General features: G+C 46.2%; 1 protein-coding gene across 3 annotated transcripts in view; it reads left to right on the top strand.

The window, feature by feature from the left end:
* The window catches only part of epas1b (endothelial PAS domain protein 1b), a 233,889-nt gene that overhangs the window by 198,465 nt on the left and 10,620 nt on the right, over positions 1 to 24,804 (top strand). For all 3 annotated transcript variants that reach the window (XM_072510710.1, XM_072510702.1, XM_072510693.1), the window contains exons 9-12: positions 12,993 to 13,216; positions 14,772 to 14,980; positions 17,678 to 17,788; positions 22,925 to 23,406. In XM_072510710.1, coding sequence (XP_072366811.1) covers positions 12,993 to 13,216; positions 14,772 to 14,980; positions 17,678 to 17,788; positions 22,925 to 23,406 — 1,026 coding nt within the window. The remainder of the gene's footprint in view (positions 1 to 12,992; positions 13,217 to 14,771; positions 14,981 to 17,677; positions 17,789 to 22,924; positions 23,407 to 24,804) is intronic.

Raw genomic sequence — 24,804 nt, 5'->3', positions numbered from 1 at the left:
GGTCCCTGGTGCTGTGAGGCAGCAGTGCTAACCACTGTGCCACCGTGCTGCCCAAATATATCCCTGCTGAAACAACTACTTAGTGACTATGTTGAGGATGGAAGAAAAATACGCAAGAGATGTACAAGTCCCTTGACTGAATACTTACTGAGATTAATTTTGCCAATCCCAGATAAGAAGACCGTTAAACTCAAGTTTTTATCCACGTTTATTAATGTGAGAATGCATTATCTAAATGGAATGATCAATCATCTCGAAAGCATAGAAAATTGGGTTACAGATTGGACATCATCAAAGGTCTCAAAGCAGCAATGGAACGTAAGCCATTGTCTTCTTGTGAGATCATTCCTTATTAAGTAAAAGAATCACACTGATTGTCATTGCCAACACCAAAGCTCTTCACATCTGTTCTCAGCAGGATATGAATATCCTGTGACACAACTTGAACATGAGCATAGAGCTCTCCCAGCATCCAGGCTAACATTCATGTACACCAAAATCAGATACTTAAAAAAATTCATTCAATTTCCACGTGTATGTTGTAGCCACCTGGGTTGGCCAACTCCCGACGTAAAATGGAGAACAGCAAAGGCTGCAGGGAAATTCAGCCAACAGAGGCAGAAACTAGCAGGTGCAAGTTTACTGTGTATTAAACTCTGCAAAAGCCCAGACAGTATCGATACAAGCAGCCATCTGCATAATAATGTAGCAGCCATCTACATACTAATGAGCGATCCCCGGGAACAATCGAAACATATGGGATAAACAAAGCCAAGCCAGACTCCTCGGCGGCAGCAGGAGCCAACACAAAAGAGGTTAACGGACACCTCAAGACCGCCCATCGATCAGGGAACCGCTCCAGTATTGGAGAAATCGAACCAAGCGATTGGAACAAAGTCCAATCACTTGGAACCAGGTACAGGGTCCGCCCCGAAAGACGGGAAGCCCCTGGCGACTATAAAGTTAAGCCCCCAAGTTCAAATTGTCCTTCTTGACCGGGTCACTCAGCAACGCGAACCAACCCTTGACAGTGACCGGTTCAGCTACCGCCAAAAGACCGTAAGTCTTAAGTCAACGCTCGCTACGAGATAGGCGCTCCTAGATACCAGTCCATACCAGCTTTTGAATCCCGCAGACTCAGAACCCGAACGAAAGGCGATTTGTTCCCCTGACCTGGTGGGCCAGTCTGAAGCTAAGTATAGGCCTGTTAGTTGGAGAAGTAGCTTAGAAGTAGAATTTATGCATGAGTAGCGATTTACTGTGTATAATAAATGTGCTTTGATTTGAATCTTACTAATTGGTGTATTGAGTTATTGATCATTACTTGAACTTGAACCTCGTGGCGGTATCATAAAGATACCTGGCGACTCCAGAGCAAAGGTTATAAAACAGAGCCAATTGAACCAACCAAAAGTTCGCAACATATTACTGGCGACTCCGCTGGGACCCGATCTAGAAGTGGCTTAACCACTCCGGGAGAACCCAAAAATTTGAATTAGTGATCCAATTGGGAACAGAAAACCACAAGTGTTCAAGCAGTTCTGATCAATCCTCATAATTCGGAAGTGTGTTAAATGCATGAGTAACTAACAGGGCGATAAGGTAAACTGATAGATTTTTTGTTGCGACAAAACTGTCGCGAGTTTGTATTCCGGAAAATAGTGAAAGCCGTACCCGTAATTACAGCACCGCCTTAATACCCCTTGTTCCAAATTTTAAGAAAGCATTCAGATAGGAAAGATGGCAATGCAGGCAATGCAACGCCTCATGAACCCAGAAGAATTTGTGGTTGCAGCGACCAGCAGCAGTAGAGTAGGACAATGTCCCGTTTGGGAAGAAGAAATCAGGAAGTACCTCAAAGGGAAAGGATGGCCCCTTTGGAGCGAATTCTGTAACAACGAGGAAACATGTCCTGGGAGTATAGGACATACTTGGTGGGAGAAGCTGAGCGAGATTCACAAGAAGAGCTCAGGAAAAGCTCGCAAGCCGATGGCAATCGTGTCCTGCTTGGCACAATTGCGAGGCACAGAGGAGGTCATTAGGATGCTCCGGAAAGAGATAGAAGGCATACATTGAATGAGCAAGGTCGATGTCAGTGAGGTAGAAAGAGAGAACATAGAGTTAAGGAGGAAGATGGCAGCAAAAGACGGAGAGGTGGATGATGCCAAGTCGGCACACCAGTCTTGTCTGGCGCACTTAAGCAGCTTCCAATCCCAGTACGAAAAGGCCTATCAGGACACGCAACGTGCAGTCCTGGTACGAGAGGAAACCGAGAAGCAGGTAGAGGCATTGCAGAGGCAGTGTAGTGACCTGAAGGCAGCGTTAAGAGCACTCCATGCTGCCACCACGGAGCAAAGACAAAGCTCACTAGACCACGCAAAGTGCCGGAAGCAGATTGCAGAACTGCAATCTCTGCTTTCAGTTCAAAATGGATTCCAGGAAACCTTTGGATCAAAGTTAGATGAGGAAGACGGCCCTGATTGGGAAGAGTTAAATGAGACAGCGCAGAGATATGTTCAGGGAACATGTGCGCAGGGAAAGCCCCAAAAGAGAAAAGTGCCCCAACCCCCCACAGAGCAGATAGTTCAGGTTCCAATGAACCCACTCACCACCCACCGCACAGCCACATCGGACGACACAGAATTTCTGTACACCACCCCCTTAACAGTGACCCAATTACGGGACGCGTGCGAGAAAATCAAACCGTTCCTCCCCACCTCAGACCCCCACCACTTCTTTGCCAGAGTAAAGCAGCAGGCGACCATGTACGGCCTGGATGAGTGAGAGCATGTAAAGCTCACAGTTTTGAGTTTGGACCCTTCGGTCGTAGCAGCCCTTCCCGACCCACAGAATGTAGGAGGCAGCACCCTTGCAGAAATGCATACTGCGGTCCTGGAAGCGATCGGGTATAACAGGGGTGACCCCGTAGATAAGTGCAGGCAAAAGAAAACCGAGCACCCCACAGTGTTTGCTGGACGCCTGTGGATCCATTTTGCAACAGTTTTTGGAGACTTAGATCGCGCCCATTTGTCCCCAGACAACATGGCCAAATGGACCCGCACCCTTATCTCCCATGCCACAGAAACAGGACAAAAAGCTTGAGCGAATTATGATCCCTCAGAGGAGGCTCATAATGAGAAATGGGTTGTAAAACGATTGTCCCGTGCCTGGGTGCAGTCTGTACAAAACAAACCCGCAGTTAAAAATCCCGAAGAACAGCAGGCAGAAGCAGACATACACACAGTTAAAACACACCAGAACCCCGCATGGGTAAATGAAAGCAAGAACAGCCCCCCACAAAAGTCACAGGAGTGTTACTACTGTGGACAGTTGGGACACTTTGCACGAAAATGCAATGCCCCACGAAAGCCACAGAGAGCCCAGCCGACAGGCACCCTGAATAAGAATAAGACAGAGCCCATACATAGTGTGAGCACCCGTTCAGATCGTGCGAGAAAATCAAACCGTTCCTCCCCACCTCAGACCCCCACCACTTCTTTGCCAGAGTAAAGCAGCAGGCGACCATGTACGGCCTGGATGAGTGAGAGCATGTAAAGCTCACAGTTTTGAGTTTGGACCCTTCGGTCGTAGCAGCCCTTCCCGACCCACAGAATGTAGGAGGCAGCACCCTTGCAGAAATGCATACTGCGGTCCTGGACGCGATCGGGTATAACAGGGGTGACCCCGTAGATAAGTGCAGGCAAAAGAAAACCGAGCACCCCACAGTGTTTGCTGGACGCCTGTGGATCCATTTTGCAACAGTTTTTGGAGACTTAGATCGCGCCCATTTGTCCCCAGACAACATGGCCAAATGGACCCGCACCCTTATCTCCCATGCCACAGAAACAGGACATAAAGCTTGAGCGAATTATGATCCCTCAGAGGAGGCTCATAATGAGAAATGGGTTGTAAAACGATTGTCCCGTGCCTGGGTGCAGTCTGTACAAAACAAACCCGCAGTTAAAAATCCCGAAGAACAGCAGGCAGAAGCAGACATACACACAGTTAAAACACACCAGAACCCCGCATGGGTAAATGAAAGCAAGAACAGCCCCCCACAAAAGTCACAGGAGTGTTACTACTGTGGACAGTTGGGACACTTTGCACGAAAATGCAATGCCCCACGAAAGCCACAGAGAGCCCAGCCGACAGGCACCCTGAATAAGAATAAGACAGAGCCCATACATAGTGTGAGCACCCGTTCAGATCACACGGACCTGAACGGGATGGACTGACGGTGTTTGGGCTCCCCCAGTTGGGCCTGCGACACCCTTTGGGATAGGTCCGGCCAACCGGTAGTTGCAGCAAAAATGCAGGGACAGCCCATCGAGTTTCTCTGGGACACAGGAGGGTCCCGCACCACAATAAATTCCTCCACCATGTTTCAAAAGCTCACGTGGCCCACTGCAGCCACCATCACCCTCAGCGGCTTTACAGGCCACTCACAGCAGGGACACATCACTGCCCCTGTACCCATTCAAATCAGCAACATCACCACCAAGCATCCCATAGTTTTAGTCGATCTACCCCACACAGCGGAACACATTTTCGGCAAAGATTTTATGAATTGCCACAACCTATCCTTTGATCCAGTCAACCAATGTGTCTGGAGAATGGCAAAATCGGCAAGAGCCCCCGCAACGCTCACAATAGGTGAATACGCAAACAAAATTAGCGCAGTAGGCGAATTTTGGTTTAACCCGACTACAATTAGCACGGACAAGCAGGTTAGGGCAGTGTTACAAAAGACCAGGACAGCATTCGCGACCCACAAACACGACTGTGGCCAGATGGCTGGTTCAGTACAAATCACAGGACCTGACCCTAGACCCCAAAAGCAATATGGATTTTCCCAAGAGGCAGAGGGAGAAATCGCAAAAGTAATCAACAGCTTATTAGAGCAGGGCGTACTTGGATCAGTAGCCTCCACTAATAATGCCCCGATTTGGCCAGTGAGAAAGCCCGATGGATCATGGCGACTGACCATCGATCACCGGGAACTCAACAAAGTCACCCCCGCAGCAGCCCCCACGGTAGCCACAAGTCCCGAGACCATGCTCAAGCATGGACTCCATTCCCGATACTTTACGGTTTGGGATATCAGTAATGGATTCTGGTCCATTCCATTGGCAAAAGCGTGCCAGTACAAATTTGCCTTCACTTTTAAAAATCAGCAGCACACGTGGACATGCCTTCCACAAGGATTCCACAACTCACTCTCCATTTTCCACCGACAGCTGGCAAATGGTTTAGCCGAATTCTCTCACCCCGAATGTCTGGTCCAGTACGTAGACGACCTACTACTGCAGACAAGACACCAAGGAAGTGCACATCGAGCTTCTGTCCGAACTCCTGGAACTCCTACAAGCAACTGGATGTAAAGTTAACCCCAAAAAGGCCCAGTTTTTGGAAAACAAGGTGATATATTTGGATACAATTACCACGCACGGTAAACGCGAGATCGAGCACAAAATTCTTGACTCGATTGCCAAATTGTCCCTTCCCCAGAATGTTTCAGCCCTCCGGTCGTTTTTCGGGCTGATTGGCTACTGCCGAACCCACATTGACGGTTTCGCCAGCAAGGCAGCACCCCTCTCACACCTCCTAAAGAAAGGAGCCCCCGGGAATGGCTTCCGCAGCATACGGATGCTGTGGACTCATTGAAAAGAGCACTCATAGCAGCCCCCGCACTACAAGTTCCAGACCCGCTTTTCCCCTGTGCGATAGAGGTAGCAAGCACAGACCGCACCCTTTTGGCCGTGCTCCTCTAGGTACAGCACGAACAGTTAAGGCCCGTGGTTTACGCCTCCAGAGTTTTAGATGCTGTGGAGCAGGGATTTTCAGCCTGTGAAAGGCACCTGCTCGCAGTTTTTTGGGCAGTACAGTATTTTTCGGACATAACTGGACTGAACCCCATCACAATCCTCACAGAACACACCCCCACCCAACTTTTACTGGACGGACGACTCAAAGACGGTTCAGTCAGTCAGATAAGAGCAGCCAGATGGACCCTTCTTTTGTAGGGACGGGACATCACTGTTCAAAGGACAAAGACTTTTTAGCCGATAACCTACAGTACCCCGGAACCCCCCATGAATGTGAAATTATCTCTCCACACCACAACACAGGCTCCTTTATTGCAAAAACACCCCCCAGAAAGACAGGTAGTTCAACTCAGAGCCCCAAGCACACAGACACATGCAAACCCATTAGGATATATGTGGATGGATCTTCCACAATATTAGAAGGGAAGCGCATACAGGATGCGGCATTTATGTTGAGGACACGCAGGGACGCGCCCTAGAAGAAATAGCAATAAAACTTCCAGGGTACTTAGGCGCGCAGGCGGCAGAACTTACGGCCATCGCATACATAGTGGAACACCCAGATTCCTTCCCCAGCACAGCAGACATATATTCGGACAGCCTCTATGTCTGCAACAGCCCTCCGGAATTCCTGCCCCTGTGGAAAGCAAGAGGATTTGTTTCCGCAGACGGAAAACCCCTCCCCTCAGCCCCATTGCTCCGTCACATTTTAGAGCGAGCACAGAACAGGACTTTTGGAATAGTTAAAGTTCGTAGTCACCATCGTTCCTCCCCCCCTGGAAATGTAAAAGCCGACACACTGGCAAAAGCAGGTTCCAGGCATGGATATTTTTGGACACCCCCCGAAAGCGCACCAGTGAATGCAGTTCAGGTCTCGCAGACTAATATCGAGGATTTAGTGCAGGCCCAGAAGCAGGACAGCAATCTCAGGGAGATTTTAAAAGGAAACTATCCAGCACCCTATGATAGATTTAAAAATGCTCTGCCCACACATGACGGTGTGGTGTTAAAAGACACCCTTTATGTGGTTCCTGAACAGGACAGGAATTAGCTCATTTGTTTGTTCCATGACGGTCATGGACATCAGGGAATTGGTCCCACTACAGCCCACCTCAGGCCGCTCTGTTGGTGGCCGAGTTTAAAAGATGATGTAACTCACTACATTGAGAATTGCCTTATCTGTGTCCAGAACAACCTGGACAGATATGCCAAAAAAGCTCAGCTCAGTCACACCCGACCCGTTAATGGCCACTGGACTAACCTCCAGATTGATTATATTGGACCATTGCCCCCTTGCAGGAATGGTTATAAATGTATACTCGTGGTGATAGACAAGTTTACCAAATGGGTGGAAGCATTCCCATCCAGAACTAACACGGCAAAGACCACAGCCAAGACTTTAACCCACCACATCTTTACGAGATGGGGACTCCCCCTCAGCATTGAATCCGACCAAGGTTCCCATTTTATGAATGTGTCATGAAGATCGTCCTCACGATATTTGGCATTACCCCAAAATTCCACATTGCATACCACCCCCAGTCAAGTGGTATCGTGGAGCGCATGAATCGGACCCTAAAATCCACCCTCAGAAAAATGGTCCAGCAAAACAACACCACTTGGGATGCAGTCCTCCCTTTTGCGCTGGTGTTTCTGCGAAATACGGTTTCCACATCCACAGGTTACACCCAAACACACTCTCATGACCGGACGCCCCATGAAAGGCACGGAATTTTTATTAGGATTAGATTTGACCAGCCCCGAAGTGACGGCCCTCACACACGAGAAAGCAGTAGAACAATTAGTGGAAAATGTAAAAACGGCTCAGCTAGCAGCCGCAGTGAAATTGGGCACAAGAAAGAAACAAGAAATGGCTGCTCGAAGAGCTCCGGCTCAGAGTTGATGAGCTGGAGTCTGAGCTTCGAACACTGAGGCACATCTGGGAGGGGGAGACTTACCTGGACACTGTGTTTCAGGAGGCAGTCACACTTGTCAGAGTAAGTAGTTTAAATCCTGCCAGTGGCCAGGGACAGCAGGGTGTGATTGCAAGTCAGACAGGTAAAGGGAACCAGCAGTCAGGAACTCAGGAGCCTCAGCCCTTGACCCTGTCCAAAAGGTATGAGGCACTTGCTCCCTGTGTGGATGGCGAACAGGGCTGCAGGAAGGGTGAGTCAGCTGACCAAGGCACCATGGTTCAGCAGGCCATTCAAGGGGAGGGAGTAAATAGGCAAGTTGTAGTTGTAGGGGATTCTATTATCAGGGGGATAGATAGTATCCTTTGTGAACAGGATAAAGAGTCCCGCATGGTATGTTGCCTGCCCGGTGCTAGGGTGCGGGATATCTCTGACCGGCTTGAAAGGATACTGGAGAGGGAGGGGGAGGATCCAGTTGTTGTGGTCCATGTCGGTACCAACAACATAGGCAAGTCTAGAAAAGAGGACCTGTTTAGAGATTATAAAGAGCTAGGATTCAAATTAAAAAACAGGTCCTCAAGGGTCATAATCTCCGGATTACTGCCCGAGCCACGTGCAAATTGGCATAGGGAGGCAAGAATAAGGGAAGTTAACACGTGGCTGAAAGAGTGGTGTGGGAAAGAGGGGTTCCTTTTCATGGGACACTGGTATCAGTTTTGGGACAGGGGGGACCTATACCGTTGGGATGGTCTCCACCTGAACCGAGCTGGGACCAGTGTTCTGGCGAAAAGAGTAAATAGGGTGGTCAATAGGACTTTAAACTAGAGATTGGGGGGGAAGGGAAAGTCAGGGAACCAAGAGGTGAAGTAATCAGTGGGAAACGTGCTGCTTAGGAATACAAAAAAGCACGAAAAGGCAAAACTCAGGAGAGGTTATGATAGTCCCCATCCCACAAAATATGACACAGTGTATGGAAAGGCTCAGTAAACCAAGGTCCACCACACTAAGAAAACAAAAAGGGACGGTCAATAGAGAATTAAAGGTGCTATATTTAAATGCGCACAGTGTACGGAACAAGGTAGATGAGCTTGTGGCCCAGATTGTGACTGGCAGGTATGATGTGGTAGGCATCACAGAGACGTGGTTGCAGGGGGTTCAGGACTGGCATTTAAACATCCAGGGATTCACAACCTATCGAAAAGACAGAGAGGTGGGCAGAGGGGGCGGGGTTGCCTTGTTAATTAGGAATTAAATTAAATCAATAGCACTAAACGACATAGGGTCAGATGATGTGGAGTCTGTGTGGGTAGAGTTGAGGAACCACAAAGGCAAAAAAACCATAATGGGAGTTATGTACAGGTCTCCTAACAGTGGTCAGGACCGGGGGCACAAAATGCACCACGAAATAGAAAGTGCACGTCAGAAAGGCAAGGTCACAGTGATCATGGGGGACTTCAATATGCAGGTGGACTGGGTAAATAATGCTGCCAGTGGACCCAAGGAAAGGGAATTCATTGAATGTTTACAGGAGGGCTTTTTGGAACAGCTGGGGCACAGCCTTAGAATAAAAGGGAGTCACTTTAGAACAGAGATGAGGAGAAATTTCTTCAGCCAGAGAGTGGTGAGTCTGTGGAATTAATTGCCACAGAGGGCGGTGGAGGCCGGGACGTTGAGTATCTTTAAGACAGAAGTTGATAAATTCTTGATTTCTCGAGGAATTAAGGGCTATGGAGAGAGAGCGGGTAAATGGAGTTGAAATCAGCCATGATTGAATGGTGAAGTGGACTCAATGGGCCGAATGGCCTTACTTCCGCTCCTATGTCTTATGGTCTTATAGAGCAAGGCCTGTTTCGATAAGACAGTGCATGCGACTGAGTTCAGTGTAGGACAGCAAGTCATGCTCTCCGTATACAACCCCAGCACATTCGGGTCCGTACTCCATTGCGGACAAAGTAAGCCCTTCCGTCTACAAAATAAAGTACCCCAATGGAAAGACTGCGTGGTTCCATATCAACCAGCTGAAGGCATATGGAACACAGTCTAACCACCACATCACGTCATGCTCGACGCAGCAGACCACGCCCCGCCCACAGCCAATGTAACCCTCCCCTCCCCCAATACGTCCAGCCCAGCCACGAACTCAACCTCGACTCCACCCCCGAAATATGCACTCCGCCCCAGAACGGCCATAGACTGCAGCAGCAGCGACTGCGACTGTGACTCGGACAATAGCCACAGCACGCCTCCCTACTATCCCCATACAACAGGACCCACACCCAGCGAATCTTACCACGATTCGAGTGATCCCTTCACGATCACTTTCCTAAACAAACCCCACCACTGACCACCGACCTACAATGACGACTCCGATTCCGTCCCCACAGAACTAGACACCACCTATTGGCACAGAGATAATTCGTACAGACTCGTCCGGAATGACGAGAGCGATTCCAGATCACATCATGCAGCCCTATCAGCCCTGATACACTCGAGAGTTTGGCATCCGGGAGAAGATGACAACTTTGAGTCTGACTCCCAAAACGAGAACCCCTTTGCGACCCTGTTCGCAACCGATAACTGAGGTGTCCAGATGATGTTTTAAAAGGAACCGCTTGGGAGAAAACGGTGTCCTTTCTGATGGAACCTGCAACATGTTTGATGTTGTTTGTACTTGTTCTGTTCAATGTTGTATGTTAGACCGGAAATTCTTTTCCACGCCCCTACGTCACCACCCTTCTGACGCCCACTGGCAGTCAGAGAAACTAATTTGGCCAGATGCTAGTTCAGAGGAACTAGTTTGTCCGCAGAGACTTGTTAATGTCCCAGACGCCAGTTCAGAGGAACTCGTCTGTCGACTGAAACACAGACCCCCATTCGTAACTGCCCTTCTGGTTCAAAGGAAGAACCAATACGGCAGCCCCCCACGATGACTACATTGCTTGCCCGTTCTTGTCAGTTGCTCAGGCAGTGGAGAAACGGCATTGGGACCCGCCCTGCCTAGGAACCGCCCTCTGGTCAGCTATGCTCGGGTAGGGCACACACGGCATTAGTCGCCGTCCTACCCGGGGCCTCCATCCAAATCTTACCCGTCGCGGCCCAAACGCACCTCATTTCGGCAAGTTTTGTTAAAAAAGTTTTGTTTTGTTTTCAGGTAACCCTTAGGTTGCCAACCCTCTACTGTTTACATCCTCAAACATTTGGATGGTAAATCGCACAGTCTGCGAGACGGCTCGCACTGGTTCATTATTTGTAAGTGTGTCTTGTCCTGAAATTCTGTTTTTGGAAAAAAAAAACGAGGGAGTCACACATAGTGACCAATTATAAAGGGAATAATTGGCACTAAAGGACAGACAGGCAATCATACGAGATATTAAACCAAGATAGTAACAGACACTATGCTTGATCCCACAGAACTCCAGAAGCTCCAGGACCAGAGAAGAGAAGAGAAGTGAAAGAAGAAGAACCATGAGGACATCCTCCGCGTGGCTCATCACATTAATGGACATTTGGTCGCGCGCGAACCCATGACCTCAACCCCCCCCCCACCCCCCCCCAGCCGTTAATGATTCACTTCCCCATAGTACCCAGAGCCCAGTCACAAGCGACACCACACCATCTTGATGTCCTACTTGATAGAATCCCTGCTAGTATTGGCGATACTCTGCTGCATCGTGCAGACTATTCGTCTGAGAAAATGGAGGAGAGCCTACCGCGTGCACCCCGGTATATAGGATAAGATCCCCTATTTTCGGATATGACCAGACCCCCGATCCCCGCAATCTATAATACAGAACATTCGTTTGCGTTTTTTGGTGTGAATAAAGAAATGTTTCATGAGCGATTGTACAATCCTGAGCTTGACTGCCAAGCCAGAAAAATGTGTATAATGCTGATATGATTTTGTGTGTATTGTTTCGGAAGTTAGTATGATTAAATGTTTGAGTGAGTGTAGTTTATTAAGGATAGTTAGAGGTTCCGCTTTTCTTATTTTGTAATGCATGTCCCTGTTTGACATAGCGCCCCTCAGAATTGTCAGTTAAAAATTTTCTTGCATAGTTATGGTCAGTGTAGAGGCCATAGAAGAGTGCTCGCCGGTTCAGGGAATGAAGAACAACGCAGTTATGTGATCCTTCACGCTTCGCGTTAGGATCACAAGGAGGGTCTGTAGCCACCTGGGTTGGCCAACTCCCGACGTAAAATGGAGAACAACAAAGGCTGCAGGGAAATTCAGCCAACAGAGGCAGAAACTAGCAGGTGCAAGTTTACTGTGTATTAAACTCTGGAAAAGCCCAGACAGCATTGATACAAGCAGCCATCTGCATAATAATGTAGCAGCCATTTACGTACTAATGAGCGATCCCCGGGAACAATCAAAACATTTGGGATAAACAAAGCCAAGCCAGACTCTTCGGCGTCAGCAGGAGCCAACACAAAAGAGGTTAACGGACACCTCAAGACCGCCCATCGATCAGGGAACCGCTCCAGTATTGGAGAAATCGAACCAAGCGATTGGAACAAAGTCCAATCACTTGGAACCAGGTACAGGGTCCGCCCCGAAATGCAGGAAGCCCCTGGGGACTATAAAGTTAAGCCCCCAAGTTCAAATCGTCCTCCTTGACCGGGTCACTCAGCAATGCAAACCAACCCTTGACAGTGACCGGTTCAGCTTCCACCAAAAGACCGTAAGTCTTAAGTCAACGCTCGCTACGAGATAGGCGCTCCTAGCTACCAGTCCATACCAGCTTTTGAATCCCGCAGACTCAGAACTCGAACGAAAGGCCATTTATTCCCCTGACCTGGTGGGCCAGTCCGAAGCTAAGTATAGGCCTGTTAGTTGTAGAAGTAGCTTAGAAAGTAGAATTTATGCACGAGGAGCGATTTACTGTGTATAATAAATGTGCTTTGATTTGAATCTTACTAATTGGTGTATTGAGTTATTGATCATTACTTGAACTTGAACCTCATGGCGGTATCATAAAGATGTCTGGCGACTCGAGAGCAAAGGTTATAAAACAGAGCCAATTGAACCAACCAAAAGGTAGCAACAATGTTGAACCCTGTCCTGTACCTAACTGGCTACAGCAATTGTCAACATAACTGTGACTACAGTTCAAAAGTAATCTATGATTATAAATTGCCTTGGGATGTCATGGGAATCTGAGGACATGTTAAATAAAATGCACACTGTTCCTTTCTCTTTCACTCTACAATGCAGTTAAAAAATTTTCTGAAACCAATTGTTTTGCATTTTCAGTGAGATTGAGGAGAACAATATTGTGTTCTCCATGGACCAGACGGAGTCTCTGTTCAGGCCTTGCCAGGGTGTGAGAAATATGAATGGGAAGCACATCAATGGAGCTCCAGAACCAGATGATGGTAACCTGCTGTTCAGCAGACTAAAGGAAGAACCTGAAGAACTAGCACAACTTGCTCCGACACCTGGGGATTCCATCATTTTACTTGATTTCGGTATCAATGGTATGCTGTTAAGAACTGTTGTAAGTTGTTAGAATTTAAAACATCATGATTTAGTTAAACTTTAATGGTATATAAACCATATTTTCTTCAATAAATATTTGACTTTCATCCCCAATTTTAAAAATGTTTTCGTGATTGATAATGTTCACAATCAAAAATGCTACAATTTCAGCAGTCAGTAGAAAATAGGCAGCTCCACGCAAGAAGAAAAAATGGGAGGAAAAATAACCCAGGCTGCTCGTGTGCTCTTTTGAGTAGTATTGGGAGAGGTCTATACATGGTCTGGGAATGCTGGATTGTGAGAGATCTCAGCAAGGTTCGGGAATGCTGTATTGCGAGAGATCTCAGCACGGTTTGGGAATGCTGGATTGTGAGAGATCTCAGCACGGTTCGGGAATGCTGTATTGTGAGAGATCTCAGCACGGTTTGGGAATGCTGGATTGTGAGAGATCTCAGCACGGTTCGGGAATGCTGTATTGTGAGAGATCTCAGCACGGTTTGGGAATGCTGTGTTGTGAGAGATCTCAGCACGGTTCGGGAATGCTGTATTGTGAGAGATCTCAGCACGGTTTGGGAATGCTGTATTGTGAGAGGTCTCAGCACAGTTTGGGAATGCTGTACTGTGAGAGATCTAAGTACGGTTTGGGAATGCTGTACTGTGAGAGATCTAAGCACGGTTTGGGAATACTGTATTATGAGAGATCTCAGCATGGTTTGGGAATGTTGTATTGTGAGAGATCTAAGCACGGTTTGGGAATACTGTATTGTGAGAGATCTCAGCACGGTTTGGGAATGCTGTATTGTGAGAGATCTCAGCACGGTTTGGGAATGCTGTACTGTGAGAGATCTAAGCACGGTTTGGGAATACTGTATTATGAGAGATCTCAGCATGGTTTGGGAATGTTGTATTGTGAGAGATCTAAGCACGGTTTGGGAATACTGTATTGTGAGAGATCTCAGCACGGTTTGGGAATGCTGTATTGTGAGAGATCTCAGCACGGTTTGGGAATGCTGTATTGTGAGAGATCTCAGCACGGTTCGGGAATGCTGTATTGTGAGAGATCTCAGCACGGTTTGGGAATGCTGTATTGTGAGAGATCTCAGCACGGTTTGGGAATGCTGTATTGTGAGAGATCTAAGCACGGTTTGGGAATGCTGTATTGTGAGAGATCTCAGCACGGTTTGGGAATGCTGTATTGTGAGAGATCTAAGCACTGTTTGGGAATGCTGTATTGTGAGAGATCTAAGCATGGTTTATGAATGCTGTATTGTGAGCGGAAAACGCACAAAGAAAGCAAATAATAAAATCACTGGGCACTTATAGGTAATGCAAACCGGGCAAAATGTCTAGTTGAGCCTTTATTGCAAAAGAATCTGAATTGTCTCAGATGCAATTGAAATGATTCATTGTAAAACCCATTGTTGGGTGCCAATTTGTCCGTATCCTGTCAAGCTGGCAAATTAGGGTCATTTTTGTCTAGCAATAAATCAGTATGTTAGGATGTGGCAGACCAACGATTGCAATAAATGTACTGATCTTTGTCATCTTCACTAGGAAACCAGCAGTTCAAGGAAGCCCCTCTTTATAATAAGGCAATAATGCCACAAAATAAGCTGTGGCCAATGGAAGTTACAAAACCAAATGTGAACAGCCCTGCCGAGCTCAGCAAGCAGTCACCACCGGATTTGCACTCATTTACAGTGCCACAAGTCCTATCAGGCAATACCACTCCGCGCACATGCAGCAGCACTTCTTGCTCTTCCGTAAGTGATCAGATAAAATTACTGTTGCTCGACTTTCGAACAGCAGCAGCAGTAACTCAAATCTATATATAATCTTTAGTATAGAGCAGTGGTTCATTCTGCGAGAGAACTGCAGGTGGTCTGTGGAAAAACAAATACTATTCAGTGTACCTTGTATGTATCATAATCAATTATTATTCACAAACATCCTTGTGTAATATAATCCACAGAGCATTTGTGAGTGTGCATCATAAGCTATTAGAAACAGCTGCGTTTTTAATACACGTTGATATGTAAGTTTGACTCCCGTCAGCCGTAAGCTGTGAAAAAAATGTTTAAATGGCTTGTGTATGTTGTGGTCCACAAAAGCATTTGATGACAACCTATGGTCCGCATAAAGGAATTGTTGGGAATCTCTGGTGTAGAACATGTCACATGGGCGTGTGGGAAGAGGAAGAGAAAATGGAGTACACACTGTGGGCAGGAGTCTCCGGCCACGTCCGCCTGGCGACCGGAGAATCCCGCCTGAGGTCAATGGAGTTCTCCATTGCACGCGGCTCGCCCGTTCTTGCGGCGGGCAGGGCGGGAGAATCCAGCCCCGTGCCACAGTAACAAAATTAAGAGAGGTTGTCAAAATATTGGTTGAAGCCATGCCCACTTCCACCTCTACCGTACCCACATTTACCATATAAATCTCATTCACAGTATCATTGCCTCCACACTTGATGTGTGCAACGTCCCTGACCTCCAGCCTCTACAAACTTCAAATCATCCAAAGCTCTGTCACTTCCATCTGCCTTGCACTAAGTCCTGCTTGCCCATCAAATCTATTCTCTCTGACATATACTTTTTGTTCCTGCCTCAAAGGATGGAATTTGAGGTTCTTGCCTTCATCTATAAATCCATCCATTGGCTTGGCTCACCCTCGGGCTCTGTTCTCTCCCACATTATATTGCCCTCTAAAATTGGCCTCCTGCATCAGCCCCAACCTTGCCTCACACTTTAAACATCCCTACCTAAAACCCACCAACTCATTTTACGATCTTTAAAAACACTTTTCGAAACATATCACTTCAACCCAGCTTTTGACTGTCTCTGCTAACTCTCCTCAAATTCCTTTCTTCCCTCCTAAAATAATAGGTACAATATAAATGTAAGCTTTTGTTGAAAAAAACACTTTGGCCGCGATGTTCTGGCCAGTCGCGGAGGGCAGCATGGGAGCACAGTGGTTAGCACAGTTGCTTCACAGCTCCAGGGTCCTAGGTTCGATTCCTGGCTTGGGTCACTGTCTGTGCGGAGTCTGCACGTTCTTCCCGTGTCTGCATGGGTTTCCACCGGCTGCTCCGGTTTCCTCCCACAGTTCAAAGTTATGCTGGTTAGGTGGAGGTTAGGTGGATTGGCCATGCTAAATTGCCCTTAGTGTCCAAAAAGGTCAGGTGGGGTTACGGGGTTAGGGTGGAAGCATGGGTTTGAGTGGGGTGCTCTTTCCAAAAGCCCGTGCAGACTTGATGGGCCGAATGGCCTCCTTCTGCACTGTAAATTCTATGATTCTATGACCAGCTACAGGAGATTTGGCGGCCCCGACACAAATCAGTCTTCTTGGGTCAGGAGTGGACGATCCCAGTGGCTGGTGAGCCAAGAAAATGCCTCCCTTAATGAAACGAGTGCTTAGAAAGTGCTGTCTAGTTCAGCCATGTGGGAAGCGGAAAGGCAAACCCTATCCGGGTTGCTTGCAGTATTCTGAGTGGGAGAAGGGGAGTGGGGGGAGGGGGGGTGCAGGTAACCCTCATTCAAAGACACTCAATGCCTGATCAGGAAGTGAGGGAGGGAGGGGTGGAAAAGCCAAAAGCTGCCAATACCCAACCTCATGACCCCCATCCTGCATCACTCACCTGTGGCCTCGGTCCCGCTGTGATCCTAGCCTCAGGTGGGTGCATTGCCCACAGCAACCACCGTTCCCACTAGCACTGCTGAGCAATACGCAATTGGCAGCAGCTTGAAAGGTGGGATTTCCACCCCTGGGTTCCATGATCCCTAAGAAGCATTTAATACAGTGGGCCTTCCCAAAAGGATGCACCACATGGCTCCTTATAGCTCTCCATTAAATGCCGTGCATTGCCTATGGTTTTCTGACCAGTAATTTATGTGACACTAGTGAATATTACATGCCCCTAAATTTATTTCTGTAGTGTGTGTATCCAAACGGTGCTTAGAAAGACCTTTTCTGAGACGGTATTAAAAAACACAATAAGAACTTTTATTTAAAATAAAATAAAATATAATAAACTGTCTATATTATATGACAGTTGAGTGTAAATTAAGTTTTCTTTACTGTCTGTAGCCACACAAATTAAAATTCTCCGAAATTAAAAGGATTTTATGTCTTAATGTTACTTTTTAGTCTACCATTTCAATGTTCTTTTACTGTTGGTAGGATGAAATTTATCTCACATTTTGTACCCATTTTCCACAGTAGTCTCTAAGATAGTTAGAATTGTACTATCAGACTATTTTCTCTTTATCATTGTTTTTGAAACCAAGTTCTGAAAAACAACAGTACCTTCATTCATTGCACGCAACAAAGGTTTAGAATCAGACCTGTGAGACAGCTGTAAGTGATGCTTGATACCATTTAGTGATGCACTGTAGTAAAGGGATGAATCAGATTATTCTTGAGGACAATACATTTCAAAATGTTTCTTTACTTTGCAATTATAGCCAGGTAGCCCTGGAGACTACTACATTTCGTTGGACAATGATCTCAAGATTGAACTGATTGAGAAGCTTTTTGCAATGGACACTGAAGCAAAAAAACAATGCGGCACTCAGGTTAGTTCGTTAAAATAAACACAAAATAACCATCACTCAGTCAGTGAGGTTCCTTGGAGACAGATATAAAGACAAGAGCATCTATTTCATCTGTTTAATTAAGGTACAGTTAGGTCACCTCAGAATTCTTTGAGCAGGATTATTACTTGTACTGTGCAATGAAGGAGTTCAGAGAACTCGATTCACCCTTAATTTCTTACTTATATATGTAGAGGAAAGGATTGCAAAGATGATTCTGGATAGGAGCGAAAGCAACAGGGTAGTTGTTATGGGGGACTTTAACCTTCCAAATATTGACTGGAAACGCTATAGTTCGAGGACTTTAGATGGATCCGTTTTTGTCCAATGTATGCAGGAGGGTTTCCTGACACAGTATGTAGATAGGCCAACGAGAGGCGAGGCCATATTGGATTTGGTACTGGGTAATGAACCAGGACGGGTGTTAGATTTGGAGGTAGGTGAGCACTTTGGTGATAGTGACCACAATTCGATTACGTTTACTTTAGTGATGGAAAGGGATAGGTATATACCGCAGGGCAAGAGTTACATCTGTAGGAAAGGCAATTATGATGCGATGATGCAAAACTTAGGATGCATCAGATGGAGAGGAAAACTGCAGGGGATGGGCACAATGGAAATGTGGAGCTTGTTCAAGGAACAGCTACTGCGTGTCCTTGATAAGTATGTACCTGTCAGGCAGGGAGGAAGTGGTCGAGCAAGGGTACCGTGGTTTACTAAGGCAGTCAAAACACTTGTCAAGAGGAAGAAGGAGGCTTATGTAAAGATGAGACATGAAGGTTCAGTTAGGGCGCTCGAGAGTTACAAGTTAGCTAGGAAGGACCTAAAGAGAGAGCTAAGAAGAGCCAGGAGGGGACATGAGAAGTCTTTGGCAGGTAGGACCAAGGATAACCCTAAAGCTTTCTATAGATATGGCAGGAATAAAAGAATGACTGGGGTAAGAATAGGGCAAGTCAAGGTCAGTAGTGGGAAGTTGTGCTTGGAGTCCGAGGAGATAGGAGAGGTGCTAAATGAATATTTTTCATCAGTATTCACACAGGAAAAAGACAATGTTGTCGAGGAGAATACTGAGATTCAGGCTACTAGACTAGAAGGGCTTGAGGTTCATAAGGAGGAGGTGTTAACAATTCTGGAAAGTGTGAACATAGATAAGTCCCCTGGGCCGGATGGGATTTATCCTAGGATTCTCTGGGAAGCTAGGGAGGAGATTGCTGAGCATTTGGCTTTGATCTTTAAGTTATCTTTGTCTACAGGAATAGTGCCAGAAGACTGGAGGATAGCAAATATTGTCCCCTTGTTCAAGAATGGGAGTAGAGACAACCCCGGTAACTATAGACCAGTGAGCCTTACTTCTGTTGTGGGCAAAATCTTGGAAAGGTTTATCAGAGTTAGGGTGTATAATCAACTGGAAAGGAATAATTTGATTAGACATAGTCAACACGGTTTTGTGAAGGGTAGGTCGTGCCTCACAAACCTTATTGAGTTCTTTGAGAAGGTGACCAAACAGGTGGATGAAGGTAAAGCAGTTGATGTGGTGTATATGGATTTCAGTAAAGCGTTTTATAAGGTTCCCCACGGTAGGCTACTGCAGAAAATACGGAAGCATGGGATTCAGGGAGATTTAGCAGTTTGGATCAGAAATTGGCTAGCTGGAAGTAGACAAAGGGTGGTGGTTGATGGGAAATGTTCAGACTGGAGTCCAGTTACTTGTGGTGTACCACAAGGATCTGTTTTGGGGCCACTGCTGTTTGTCATTTTTATAAATGACCTGGAGGAGGGCGTAGAAGGATGGGTGAGTAAATTTGCAGATGGCACTAAAGTCGGTGGAGTTGTGGACAGTGCGGAAGGATGTTACAAGTTACAGAGGGACATAGATAAGCTGCAGCGCTGGGCTGAGAGGTGGCAAATGGAGTTTAATGCAGAAAAGTGTGAGGTGATTCATTTTGGAAGGAATAACAGGAAGACAGAGTACTGGGCTAATGGTAAGATTCTTGGCAGTGTGGATGAGCAGAGAGATCTCGGTGTCCATGTACATAGATCCCTGAAAGTTGCCACTCAGGTTGAGAGGGTTGTTAAGAAGGCGTACGGTGTGTTAGCTTTTATTGGTAGAGGGATTGAGTTTCGGAGCCATGAGGTCATGTTGCAGCTGTATAAAACTCTGGTGCGGCCGCATTTGGAGTATTGCGTGCAATTCTGGTTGCCGCATTATAGGAAGGATGTGGAAGCATTGTAAAGGGTGCAGAGGAGATTTACCAGAATGTTGCCTGGTATGGAGGGATGATCTTATGAGGAAAGGCTGAGGGACCTGAGGCTGTTTTCGTTAGAGAGAAGAAGGTTAAGAGGTGACTTAATTGAGGCATACAAGATGATCAGAGGATTGGATAGGGTGGACAGTGAGAGCCTTTTTCCTCGGATGGTGATGACTAGCACGAGGGGACATAGCTTCAAATTGAGGGGAGATAGATATAGGACAGATGTCAGAGGTAGGTTCTTTACTCAGAGAGTGGTAGGGGTGTGGAATGCCCTGCCTGCAACAGTAGTGGACTCGCCAACACTTAAGGGCATTCAAATGGTCATTGGATAGACATATGGGCGATAAGGGAATAGTGTAGATGGGCTTTAAAGTGGTTTCACAGGTCGGCGCAACATCGAGGGCCGAAGGGCCTGTACTGCGCTGTAATGTTCTATGTTCCATGTTCTATATGCACTTTTCTTGAAATATAATAAATAAATAGAGAACAGCATAGGCATACAGCAGTAAGTACGGTACCACATCCTGTTTCAGTAGCCTTTGGTGAGCATCTTAAAATGTTAATATTGTTCAAAATTATTATGTCAAATTAATTGGAGTATTTCCATTTGTGTTACATTGCTCCTTCAGGGGAAAATGAACAGTCTTTGAGGGGTTGGGGTTTTTGTTGAGGGCTGACTTCCTCTCACTAGCACAATGACTCCTAAAATACCTTAAAGTGAAGTATACTCTCCACAATTTTGTCCATTGTTAACACAGTATTCAGAGATTTCATAGATCATAGAATTTACAGTGCAGAAGGAGGCCATTCGGCCCATCGAGTCTGCACCGGCTCTTGGAAAGAGCACCCTTCCCAAGGTCAACACCTCCACCCTATCCCAGTAACCCCATCCAACACTAAGGGCAATTTTGCACACTAAGGGCAATTTATCATGGCCAATCCACCTAACCTGCACATCTTTGGACTGTGGGAGGAAACCGGAGCACCCGGAGGAAACCCACGCACACACGGGAAGGATGTGCAGACTCCGCACAGACAGTGACCCAAGCCGGAATCGAACCTGGGACCCTGGAGCTGTGAAGCAATTATGCTATCCACAATGCTACCGTGCTGCCCAGACCTTTGAAAAGGTCTACTGAATAGACAATGTATATCCACATCTTCCTGTGATGCGAAAGAGTACCACGTAAAATATACAAGATTGTAAGGCAATAAATAATAACTTGTGAATGTAATAATTTAAACACCAAATTGTTTCCAAGAAAAATGCACCGTGCTACATTTTTACATGTGAGACACAACATTGAACCGCCAACCCGCCGAATATGAAGGAGCAGATCAGGAATATTGGCCGGGATTTTGCAGTAGCAAAGATGATAAAATTGTCAGCGATCGCTGTCATTTTTCCGTTGAAACTTACAGCAACTTCTGAAAGCGAATCCTAGCATTCTGACTCACTGGGAATGGGTAGGAGGGTGGTCTTGGTAGTGTGTGGGAAACGTGGCGACCTGAAATTCCCTGCTGGATGTGGGGTTTTCCCTCTGTAGTGTGTGTCTTTTGACATTTTGCCCAGAAGTCAGCCTGACCAATGGGCTTGGCGTCCAGTCAGATAGGGAATCTTTTGGAGAAAGCCACAGGATTAAATCATCCTGATTGATGACCATTGGGGTTACAATTTTTAACCCCATGAGAGCATCTAATCCCAGAGATTATGCAATCCTGTGGTAGGTTGGGGGGGTTGCGGGGAGGTCTGATGGTAAGGGAGTATGTGGGCTAGGAGGAAGGACCTCTGGTCCTCGTGACCCACAAGGGGTGCTCCCTAAGGCTTTCTTCAACTCACTGCAGTTACCTAATTTCCCAAAGCCCCGGGAAGCTGGCCCACCACACTTAAATCTGTAAAGCAGTTTAAATCTCATGCTTCCAGCCTCAATATATTGAAAATACCAAACTCACCTCCTGGGAACGAGTTGGCTCTCGGTCCACTTACCCTGTCTGTGGTGAGTTTGAAGCCAGCTTCCATTTTGTGTCCTTTAACGTCCCCTACCCACATCCAATCCCATCTGCTCATCCATGTGGAGATTTCCACCATATTACCTCTCACTGGAGCCCATGCATGTGTAGTTAAATGCATAAATTTCACAGTGATTTTACATGCTGTTGAACTCCCCAGATTTGATTTAGATACCAGTGAACTAATGAGAACTTCCCCTTCTTCGCTGCAAGATCGTGCTCAACCCCTCAAATAAGTTACACCTTTTTAATGTGTTAACTGGGTTATTTGCAGTGTACTAAGTCATAACTATTGCTGAAGAAACTTTCTGGTCTGGAAAAGGTAATTTTCCAGAAGCAACTACCGGGAATAATAAAAGAGCAAAGTACAGGAAAAATAAGTCTGAGGTCTTTATTTTTTGCGACTGCAATGCAGCTACAAATACTTGTTTTCAAATATCAGGACAGCTTTCCCTCATCCGGAATTTAATGACATGGGAGATAACTTCTGTGCTTCTCGATAAGGGAGCTAAACGTTCTTTTGTGAGGGGGGAAGAGCGGAAATTGAAGTTAAATTCCAGCTTACCATTACTATTCCTCAGGGCTTGTTTCTGAAAGCACTTAAAATCAAATTTTCTTTTTCTTTATTTTGCATGGTTATTGTGACAAGCTTGTTTTCAAGCTGCGGCAGTTCTGTCTAAACCTTATCCTCGTTCTGGAAAAGCTGTGCTGCTTTTTTATCTTCATTTGGTTTGCTGTTAAATAGACTAGTTTACGTGCTGTAGAATGTGTAAAGCTAAACAGTCTGTTCCATGTTCCAAGTATTCCACACATAATAGCCTGTACTCCATTCATTATCCTTCATTTGTTGTTCTAGGCTGAATTGAGTGACCTGGACCTCGAAACTCTGGCTCCCTACATTCCTATGGATGAGGAGGATTTCCAGTTAAGCCCAATCTGCCACGATGAGCAGCTCAGTTCCGAGAACCAGTCAAGAACGCAAGATTATTCCACCAACATGAACAGCATGTTCCAGTCATTTGCTCCAAATTTTGTGACTTCACACCGACAGATGATGCTCGACAAGTATGGTCCCCAGATGACACCGCCAAACAAGAGCAACCCCGCTCATATTCATCCACTGTTGTACAACACTGGGAATGGTATTTCCCTGCCACCTTACCAAGCACCTGCAAGTACTCCGGCATCCTTGATGGGTGGCAGGCCAAACGTTCAATGGCCGCCGGATCCGCCCTTTAACTGTACACCCAGAAAATGGAGATTAACGGATCAGAGGACGGGCTCATTGCCTGGTATCCCACCTGGCCAACCAGTGCATACGTCACTGTATAAACAAAGGTAAAGAGAACAATAGGAAAAGATATTTACTGTACTGTATGTACTTTCGAATGGTAGTTTAAAAGTTGAAGACACTGACGTTTGTTTTAGGGAGTGGTTCTGAAACAATACATCTTTAGAAATATAAAAAATCTTGCTATTCGTCAGGCATTTCAAAACTGAAGTGCTAATTCTAACAATTGTGCACTGATATTTAAGGCATAATTTAATTCCAGCACACGGACTTATTCATGACTATTTAGCATTTCCTACACGCTCTGAAAACTCTAACCCTAAAGTTGGACTTCTTGGATTTCTGAATCAAAATAACGCTATCTGAAAAGTCTTTTTTCCAATTGAAGCAAATTATTTTTCTCTGTCCCCTCTCAGTTGTTCATTCTAAACTGAACTCCTGAAGCAAGCACAAAGAGGTTGCATGAATTTAATGCAGGACTCAGGCCGGGATATTCCGGCCCTGGTGTGGCAGGACCCACCGTGGGAAATTCCGCAGCCAGGGTCGGAAATCCCAGCGGCGGTTGGGGTGGTAAAGTCCCGCCCTCAATATCTTGAACTGATTCTTCATGTCCTCAGAGAGGATCGCAAACCATGGCACTCCACACATCTCTGTATTTCACAGTCTTTCAATGACTGGCATGATATCAAAATGGGATGAGTCCTAAGATCTACCTCAGCCAAGTTGTGATTTCAAACTCATGCCATTGGCATTATTAAGCAACACTTCACCTAACTGGGTCAACTGGCCCCTAAACATAAACTGCATTTCTAAAATAATTCCTCAACCATGAAGTGCTATTTAATCCCTAAAAGAAAGTAGTGAATGAATTCATCGTGAATTAATAGTAAATATGTGTAAAACATAGGGCAGAATTTTACAGACTGCAGAGGGTGTGGCAGGTAAAATTCTGCAGATGGCTTTTCTGCCACCGACCTACTCACCCTCAATGTTGTTGCAAATTTACAGGTGGTGTGCAAGACCTAGGGTAGCCTGTCCACCCTCTCCTCAATTTGTGATTGGGGACCCCCCTTTTGTTATGTTGGGTGCTCTGGATCCGTGGAACACATACAGGTCACCAACACTTGAAATAGTGCAACACTATTTTATTGAATCATTAACTGTTTAACATACTCTGACTGTGGGTTAACGTGATACTAGCTTTAACTAAAGATTTTTTCCTTGTCCTAACCAGTCGATGCACTCAGCACATGGTGAATGCATGTGCTGCAGTCTGTGAGCTCTGTCCTCCTAGCTAGCTGCAGCTCGAATGAGCGGGAACCCTGTCTTTATAGTGCGTGTGCTCTAACTGGTGATTGGCTGCGGTGTTGTGTGTGTTGATTGGTCCCATTGTGTGTCCATCAGTGTGTGTCTGCACCATGATATACTGGTGTATATTATGACAC

Source organism: Scyliorhinus torazame, chromosome 1 (assembly GCF_047496885.1).
Source record: "Scyliorhinus torazame isolate Kashiwa2021f chromosome 1, sScyTor2.1, whole genome shotgun sequence".
Taxonomy (NCBI): Eukaryota; Metazoa; Chordata; class Chondrichthyes; order Carcharhiniformes; family Scyliorhinidae; genus Scyliorhinus; species Scyliorhinus torazame.
The sequence above is the reverse complement of the archived record's forward strand: the minus strand, read 5'-3'. Positions and strand labels throughout refer to the sequence as shown.